Below are 9,930 nucleotides of genomic sequence, written 5' to 3' on the forward strand. Positions count from 1 at the left end.
CGCATAGAGTAAAGATTTTAATGAATAAATACTTTCTCATGAGTGTGTATCTGTCACCAGACTATGACGTTGGAAATTGATAAGTTTACGAAAATGTGGATGTAAAATGTTACAATTTATCTCCCGTTTAGAATCCTACGAAAGTTTATAAACTTCCTAGTAAATTGATAAACTTACGGATCTTGTTATTTTCCGGTGACATATCCTACTTGTTTTTCTAGCAGATTCAGGAACCCATTGTAAGATTCCTGCATTAGGTCCTAAAACAGAAGACTACCTTTCGTATGAATGTGAATAGATCACAGTTTAAAAATCACAATAGAAATGTCTTTCAGGTCGTCTCCCGAATGGTGATTTCAAGTTTAGAACTCCATAAAAGGAGGACAAGTCTGTACAAGTAGGAAAACCCAAATCGAAATTGTGACTAAAACTATCAATATTAGATACATGTGAATGACCTCTGAAGTTCATAGATACTTAGAAGTCATGTTTTTGTAAGAGCTTCTTTAGAAAATTGGCATAAAAATAGATAATTCCGCCTAATGTACGATTGTGCATAAAGCTTTAAAAAATAAATAAATAAATAAGTAATTGCAGAATCATTTCTAGTTCCGTCATCTATACATATAATAAAATCGTAGAAAAGTGCTGTCTGTACATTGAAAATAAAAATTAAAAAAATAGCAGGGGTTATTGTTATGTCGATGTCGAACCCAAAAATGTAATTAACTTTTTTTTTGTCTGTTTGTCTGTTTGTCTGTTTGTCTGTTTGTCTGTTTGTCTGTTTGTCTGTTCGTCTGTGCGCGCTAATCTCAGATACGGCTGATCCGAGTTGGATGCGGTTTTCACGAATATATTGTGGGATGCTTAAATTTACATTTAGTGTTTGTTTCATGTCAATCGGTTCATAAATAAAAAAGTTATGTCAAATTAAAGAATCACGTCGAACATTCTATGCTTATACCATTAATCTCCGCAACTATTTGACGGATTTGGTTGAAATTTGGTACAGATATAGTTTAGAACCTTAGAAAGGACATAGATATATTTTTATTTCAAAAATCAAAAAATAAAATAAAAATAAAATAAAAATAAAATAAAATAAAAATAAAATAAATATAAAATAAAAATAAAATAAAAATAAAATAAAAATAAAAATAAAAATAAAATAAAAATAAAATAAAAATAAAAATAAAAATAAAAATAAAATAAAATAAAAATAAAAATAAAAATATAAAATTAAAATAAAATTAAAATAAAATTAAAATAAAAATAAAATAAAAATAAAAATAAAATAAAATAAAATAAAAATAAAATAAAATAAAAATAAAAATAAAATAAAATAAAATAAAATAAAATAAAAATAAAATAAAAATAAAATAAAATAAAATAAAAATAAAATAAAAAATAAATTTATTCCGGACATACAGCGCCATCTATTGTTCAATTTCGTACTTATAGTACGGAATTGAACAATGTCGGGCTGTTCCTATACTCCGTAGATAGATGGCGTTGATCGCGCAATGGTGTAATTACAATTGTTCAGTTCATGTTATTGTTTTAATTCATTGCAAATTTGTTTTTACAAAATAGTAAAAAGCAATGAAAAATATAACATAATACAACTTTTAGTACAAAGAAAACGCTCTAACGGAGTATAGATAATTCTATGTCGATCGTTACACGACTTCGGTTCATGTTATTGTTTTAATTCATCGAAAAAAAGTTAACAAATAGTAAAAAGGTATGAAAAAAATTATATCAATATAATTAAACTTTTAGTACAAAGAAAATGCCCGAACGGAGTATAAATAAATAATCCAAGTTGTCTTTATCCTCGATAGATGGCGTTGGGATCGAAATAGATTGCGCTATTACAATTATTTGGTTGGGTATAGCGTTCGGTAAACTGCGCAGTTAAATCGTAAGGTGTGTAGTGGGCTGTTTCGTATATTCTATGGTTTCGTTGAATTTGTCAATTAATAAGTTTATTTGTTGGGTTTTCCTGGCTGTAACTTTACAGTCAGTCTGATACAGTTAAGTTACTGTAGTTAGTTTTTTTAATAAAATTGTAAGTCTAATTTATAAATTAATTAGATTAGATTTAAGTTTCTTTTAAATTATTTATAATGTTATTATAGCATAAAGGATAGGTTCTAATATAATTTCTTTTTTAATTGTTATAAATTCGTATAGCATAGTTTTCATGCATAACCAATGTTAACTTTAATCTGTGATAATCAATTTACTCTGTTCTGGAATGATTTGGATACCAAAGTATGACAAAATATTACTGGGATATACAGTGTACATTTCAAATATTTCTTTACAGAAATTGGGATTAACTGTGTGCATCGTACTCCTAATCAGCATACAAGAGATTAGTTCAACCAAAGATGAAAACACAACACAGCTAGAAGAGAAATCAAAGCCATTAGAAAGTTTAATTTTAAAAGAAAATGAACCTGAAGAAGTTTCTCATAAAGAAGATGACAAAGACGATTCAACACGAGTGAAACGGCAGTATTATGATCCTTACTATCCGTATTATAGGAGACGAGGTAAGTTAATTAAAGTATTCACATACTTCAGGATTAATTATCATTTTTTTATCATCTGTAAGTTATGTCAATCAGGGATTCCTATATTCAACAGTGGAGTTGATATTATGACAATACCCGCTCTCGTTTCGATTACTTTTAATGTAGAGTTGCTGTTGTTTTCATTAAATACATTCTCTACACACAATATAATTTATTAATGATGAAGTTATAAAAAAAGTAAACATTAATTAAACAGGTATTAAACCTGAATTGCTAACTGCTAACTAATATCTTGTTTATGAGTCGTTAATTTATTGTCGAATTATTTTTGTTTTTTACAAATTTTGCAATTCTGCCAGCGAGTGCTAGCTAATCAACATGCTCAAAATTGTCAAACTTCAGTAGATAAACAATAAAGTTGGTCTATACCTAACTTTTCTATTGCAGTGCCCATTCCGGTACCAATAATTATCGGTGGCGGATTTGGTGGCTTCGGTCGGGGCTTCGGTAGAGGTTTTGGTGGACGAGGATTCGGAGGTAGAGGTTTCGGAGGCAGAGGATTCGGTGGTAGAGGATTTGGCGGTAGAGGATTGGGCGGATTTGGAGGTCGCGGAGGCTTCGGTGGATTCGGTGGCAGAGGAGGCAGAGGTTAAACTATATCCACTCGTTAATAGATTTATGTTAAATGGACTGTTACTTTTTATAGATTTTTTTAATAATAAACCGTATTAATTTTATGACAATGGTTTTTTTTATTTAAATCTCCTCGCATTTTTATAATAATATGATTTAACTATACCATTTCTAAACAATTAATTTTATATCTTGACTTACATTTCTAAAACAATATTATGAATTAAAACTTATTTAAATTGAAATTAATATTAAAACGTTATTTTAAACTATAATAATTATAAGTTAATTGATATTAATTATATCGATTAACTTATTACGATAATCGATATTTATTATTAAAAACGATATTAATTATTATTAACGATATTAATTAATATCGATTAACTTATTACATAATCTGTGGATTTCATTGACAGTAGACGGCTGATAATGACAGCACTGATGTCAACAAACGGAACTGTCACAGAAACGTCAAACGCACAGTAGTATTCGACGCAAGGTCGCGAGTAGCGAGTTTTTGTGCTTAAAACTTAATTAAATTCGGCCCGTCGATACGGCCGAACAGAGAAGCCATAATTAGTGAATTCCTAGTGTGCCGATGTTCAAGTTATTAGGCAAAGTTTGTACTAGTTCTCTATTTTTATCAGCACAATGGATGGCACTTACGACGAGATCATCTCCGATAACCCGTTCTTCGTTGAATTAAAGACAGAATACTCTAATTTATTTCAACATTGTATAACACAATCTTGGGTAATATGTGTCCCTCGGATTGGAAGTTTAACGACTCGCGTGTTCACCGTCGAAGATTTTTGTGCCCATATACTTGTGCCAAGTGACGAGTTGCCGGAGACTCACTATAGTACGCTAACAGAGAAACAAGTGACTGTGTCCAATAAAGTGATTACACTCGAAGTGACCAAAGGATTGCCTCTACAAAGCCATATACTGTTTGAAGAAACATTTTACACAGAGGACTTCATCAAGTACAAAGTGTGGTGTATCGAAACTCCTTTGGAACCTACGACTAAATTCAGTGATAATGCAATATCTAAGGAGTATCTCACATCCATCAATGACTGCATTGACTTGCTCTGGACACAAGCTGCTGGCCGTCAAGTTCTGGATCAGATTGAACAGAGTGTACAGTCATTTTTGAAGACCCATCCCACACTACCTGTTGCAGTAGCTCCCTTGAGAGACACAGTAAGTGAATTATACACACAATGCCTCCAAATTGCCTTACAAAACAGAAGACTCAGAGACAAATCAAAGTCTTGTAAACAAGTGCTAGAGAACATAAAACTAGCTGTAGAGTGCTACATGCAGCACTTACTGTTTGATGCCTTATTCAAGCCTATATGCACCTCCTGTGCCTATGAGGACTCACACCTTAACAAGAAGATAAGGAATATGTGTGACATCCAACTAAGGGACCTGGACATCAAAAAGGATCTATATCATGCAGTGCCTAAAGCTAAACAGATACTCTCAAAGATAGACACATACAACACAGTGCTAGAAAAAGTGTTATGTGTGAAACAAGCCTTAAATGCCATCCACAAGAAGGATGACAGCAACAATATTGTCCTGCTGACTGCTGATGACCTGTTACCAGTGTTTGTGTTCCTCGTCATCAAGTCTGGCCTTCCAAACTGGTACAGTCAATTGATGTACATGAAGGAGTTCCGGTTCAGTAGTGTAGGCAAAGGTGATGCTGACGAGAGCTCCTTCCTTATTACTACGCTAGAAGCTGTCATAGAACACATACAATCCGGAGCACTCACTGGATCACCAGACCCTGAGTCCTATTACTATGAAAGCAACCTCACAGAAGAAAATGTAAATGGCAGACAGAGAAAGAACAGTTTAACAGAATCCATCTCCACAAGCGACACCAACAGCAAAGAAGAAACTTTAGAATACATCTTTGAACTTATCAAAGCAAATCACTGTGAACAAGTAAAAGCTATTCTACAGAAAAATCAAAAGCACCTGCAGAGTATAAATCTAAATGAAAATAACATTCTCAAAATAGCTCTGGATAACAATCTAACTGATGATGATGATGATGACAGTGACACTGAAATATATCACAAACTCTGTCATCCTTTGTGTAACTGCAAGAAATGTTGCTGCAAGATATCTAAGAACCTATTGAAGACTTCCCCCACTGTGACTTCTAGAGACAGTCATGGACTAACGGCATTGCATGTAGCTTCCATCCATGGAAAAGCCAATGTAGTAGAATCTCTTATTGAAATGGGAGCAGAAGTCAATGCCACAGACCTCAATGAATGCACCCCTCTACACTATGCAGCATCAAGAGGTCACCAGAATGCCTTGCTACTCCTCCTACACTCAGGAGCCAACATAGATAAAGCTAATATTGACCAAAATACTCCTTTACACATGGCTGTGAACAATGGCCATTTGAATTGTGTCAAAGCACTTATTTACTTTGCAGAACACAGTAGAAGGAAGATTAGGATAAATTGTGTAAATGAGAGTGGGAACACGCCATTACACATGGCCTCTAAGTGGGGCTATGAAGGAATTGCAAGATTATTAATAGAAAACGGAGCAGAGCCATCTTTGCAGAATAAGTACAATAAAACTGCCTTTGACTACGCTCACAATTTAAAGATAATGCAAGTTTTAAAATCTTGTACTCCTAGTTTGTATGAGTACATACACATCACTAGTACAGATGTTAAAGCTTTGAACTGCAAGTCTGACAGCCCTGTTGCTCCTATCAAACTAAAAGTAGCTAGCAAAGTGAGTGATACTAATAATGTGTCAAAGGCAGTGGAAAAATTAAAATTAATTGATAGGATATTGAAAGCCATATCCTATGGAGATGTTAAGCTGGCATGCTTTTATATGAACATCAACTACTCGGCTTATGTTGAAATGAAAGATAAGCCTGATACTCCTGAGCAAACTACTCCGTGCCACCCACTGTGTGAGTGTTCTATATGCAAGAAAAACAATGAAACAAACTCATCAGACTTTGATATTAATTTTACTGATATAAATGGTTTTACTGCCTTGCATTACGCGTCTAGGTATGGTTTAGTAGAGTTATGCAAGATATTGATACATAACAAAGCAGATGTGAATTGTTATAACAAAAAGTATCAAACTCCTTTACATTTAGCAGCTTTGAACAATAAAATCTATGTGATTCGTTTGTTGTTAGATAGTGGCGCGAATATAAACGCGATTGACGTTGCAGGGAACACTCCATTGCACGATGTGTGCGCTATGGGTAATATAGGGGCAGCTAAAATGTTATTAAGTTATAACCCTGACTTATCCTTGCAAAATGGGTCAGATAAAACTGCACTCACCTTAGCTAAGGAGAAAGTTCACTTAACAATAATTGATTTGATAGATAAGTATTCAAGCGGTTTGTAGTGTAGGTATAACAATACTTAGGTAACAGAGATATTTTTGGAATAGGATAGGCCTATTAGAAATGATGAAGGAAAAAATGTATTTCATAGCTTTAATTTTGTACCAATTTGTTTATCCAATTGCATTTTAAATACATTCCAATTATGTATGTTATCATGTATGTCACAATATTTTGTGTTCATTAATTTAATTGCTTATGTTGTATAGATTATGACATGAGGCATATAAGAATCATAGTAATGATTCCCCTTTTATTGAAAGCATACGAAATAATTTATTCTTATTTTCCATTTTTATGCAGTTTTACTTACTATTTCAGTAGTCAAATTGCTTATGAATCATTTTGGCTATCATCTATCTACTTAATACTTTTTAAATTATTTTTGTAATTAGCTGGTGTTGCCAGCTATATTTTAGGGTGGGTTACAATTGTGTAACAACTTGCCATATTTTACTTCTTATTATTTTTCTAATGTTGTGCTTATGATTTTTCTTAATTTTTTCTTAGCACAAAACTATAATTGTCTCAACAATCTGTGCCATTCTTCAACCTACCCACAGTAAGAATAACAGTACCCTTAGTATGAGTATGCTTTACGTTTTAATTGGTTAGTTAATTAAAAGCCGCCAAATCAAAGCGCCGAACGCGCTCTCGTTCCGATTACCTTAAACGTACTCGTACTAAGGCTACAGAATCCCTCTTAAGACTGATTTTATTAACAATAGTATTTTATTTTTTTAATTATGTAATAACATTGTTATTTTATTTTTAAGTTTGGACTGACAATAAACGTTTATTATAAGGGAATATTCTATTATTTCTCCATCACCACAATCAATTAAATAAAACTGCGTAATTATCATGTTTGTATGTCTTATCTTTATTTGACATTTATTACTGTTATTATAAATATATTTATGAACAATTTGAGCATCGTACATTACATATAAAACAAACGGGATTAATTTTGAATAATACAATGAAAAGACGAATCAAAATATCACTTGGTAAAAAATTTGTTATAATTAATTGCATATTACATTATATAAAATTCCAATCTCAATTTACATTAGGTCATTATTTTTCTTACAAAATAACTTACAATTTGTCGCGATCAACGCTCATTTTATCTAGTACATCAATTTATAAGTACTTAAATTAATATTTACATTACACAGGAACGTTTAATAAACATTGCGTGAATGATTGATTATGCGTCATCTTTTATTTATAGTATAACAATTGATATTGTCCTCAGAAATGGGGATATTGAGGCTATAGAACTGAACTTAGATTTCTGTATAAATATGACACAAATCATAAATATTTCTATATAAAATATAACACAATAGGCGTAATTCCTGGGAAAATATATTTTTCCTAGTATTTACTGAAGTGGTATAACCAAGCCAAGTGGAACCAACAAGGGCGTACGTAGCTAGGTATTCAACCCTTATTACATAAACAGTGATGTAGACTGGCTGCTAACTATTATTTATTTAACAGATATATTACTGAGTGAACGCGAAATATTATTTTTATCTCTAGATCCGTTGAGATAAATGTAATAAGCCATTACAATCCAAAAAAAAATCTTTATAAAAACTATGTCAAATTATACATCGCAACCTTGGTGTAACCTCAATTACCATAAACCTTTAACGTAATATCAAGGGCAACCACTCGACATCAGTTCATTGATCTCTCTATTGAGTACAAGTGCACTGATAGTACCTGGAAGTAGGTACCGTAAAATGGGGTGAATAAGGACAGAAGAGGGGTGAATAGGTATAGGGAAATTCTTCATAGTATCTATTCACCCCTCTTTTGTCCCTATTCACCCCTCTTCTGTCCCTATTCACCCCTCTTCTGTCCCTATTCACCTCTCGATCCCTATTCACCCCGTTTTACTGTAATAGACTAAAATACTAGTCTTCAAACACAAGCCTAGTAACTGTTAGTCCAAAAATAAGTTACATCTGTGTTACAAGCGCTCACGTAACTCCAAAAGACCTTGGTATTGGCATTTCATTAAACAGGTTTTGAGTCGAGTTTTTATTTCATTTCTACCAAATTATAATATGTATCATTAGTCATTTAGTGGTTCGGTTTAGTGCCCCTGTTTGTTTAACATTTTATAACATTGCGCAACTCATTCAGCCGTTGTAGCTATGATTAAGTACTTAAGACATATTTTGAACGATTATTTGAAGCTTAAACATTTTAGGAAAACACCTAGACTCGTTAGTCTAAAACAACAATAAGACTCAAAGAGCAAAAACTCCTTTTGTGCTTACGACAAAAACATGGTGTTACATTTAAAATTATGTGAACAACACTAAAACATTCGTGACGACACATAATTACCAAAGAGTAAATTACATAATATATAATTACACTGACTGTAGATGAGAAACATAAAGTATAGAGGGAAAAACACTGAGTGAATATGATCGACAATCTGATAACTGAATACATCACTAGTCACTAGGTTAATGTTTGGTAAAGCATCGGCATAATGAACCAATCACGATATTAGTATATTCTAACACTATTGTTTTTCTACAACTATTTGCACATAATATTCACATCTTCACTCCACATTCGTAGCACCAGAAATAAGTTCCATACAAACTAAATAGAACTTACAATTTATTATAACTACTGTGATGAACTTGATGATAAAATATAAACCAAGAATATGAATAAAATAAATATATTAAAGATGTTTTGTTCAGCATGTCATCAATTAATCGGAAATTGTTACATTGACGTATCAAAATAAGAGACGCGTTTTAGTTCCTTATTATAGAATAATTAAATTGCATAACTAGTATGTTTGATGGCCGATCTTAATCTAAAATCTCTGAAACAATCTAGGTATGTGAAATATAGTATTGGGCGCGAAGGATACACCGGGCGTCGGGCCGCCTATTGCAACTGAATTATATTTTCATAGTACATTTACTTTGCTCAGTTGCTATTAGTCAAAAATCTTCCTCAATAAGGTCAATTTGATAAAAAAAAAACAAATATGCTTTAATTCAGACTGGTAATTCCAAAGATAAACGCATTCAAAGAAAAATTTAATCTTCAGTTTTATTGCAATGAATTATTGCACAAGACTGGAACCACTATTTAGGCTTCCTACAGTTTTCACCGTGTTGACTGTCTAAAATCAGTAACACAAAAAATAAATAGTGAAGTAATGAAGCTGGCTAAATATTTTAATAAACATAGCCATATACTTAGTAAAAAATAATATATTTAGAAAATGAAAATACATAATAACTAAGACCAAAACACGTCAAACTTATTGACGTCAATAAT

The 9,930-nt window shown here is 32.1% G+C and overlaps 2 protein-coding genes across 2 annotated transcripts; both read left to right on the top strand.

Annotated features, from left to right (window-relative positions):
* Window positions 1-2,230: 2,230 nt before the first annotated feature.
* On the top strand, window positions 2,231-3,286 carry LOC118264199 (uncharacterized). The gene is made up of 2 exons (XM_050704649.1): window positions 2,231-2,561; window positions 2,991-3,286. Exons 1-2 carry the CDS (start codon window positions 2,261-2,263, stop codon window positions 3,194-3,196), a joined length of 507 nt encoding a protein of 168 aa, XP_050560606.1. The 5' UTR covers window positions 2,231-2,260; the 3' UTR covers window positions 3,197-3,286.
* Window positions 3,287-3,635: 349 nt separating this feature from the next.
* On the top strand, window positions 3,636-7,407 carry LOC118264198 (ankyrin repeat domain-containing protein 27). The gene has a single exon (XM_035576629.2). The coding sequence runs from the start codon at window positions 3,831-3,833 to the stop codon at window positions 6,597-6,599; it is 2,769 nt and encodes a 922-aa protein (XP_035432522.2). The 5' UTR covers window positions 3,636-3,830; the 3' UTR covers window positions 6,600-7,407.
* Window positions 7,408-9,930: the final 2,523 nt, after the last annotated feature.

Source organism: Spodoptera frugiperda, chromosome 26 (genome assembly GCF_023101765.2).
Source record: "Spodoptera frugiperda isolate SF20-4 chromosome 26, AGI-APGP_CSIRO_Sfru_2.0, whole genome shotgun sequence".
In the NCBI taxonomy this organism is placed as follows: domain Eukaryota; kingdom Metazoa; phylum Arthropoda; class Insecta; order Lepidoptera; family Noctuidae; genus Spodoptera; species Spodoptera frugiperda.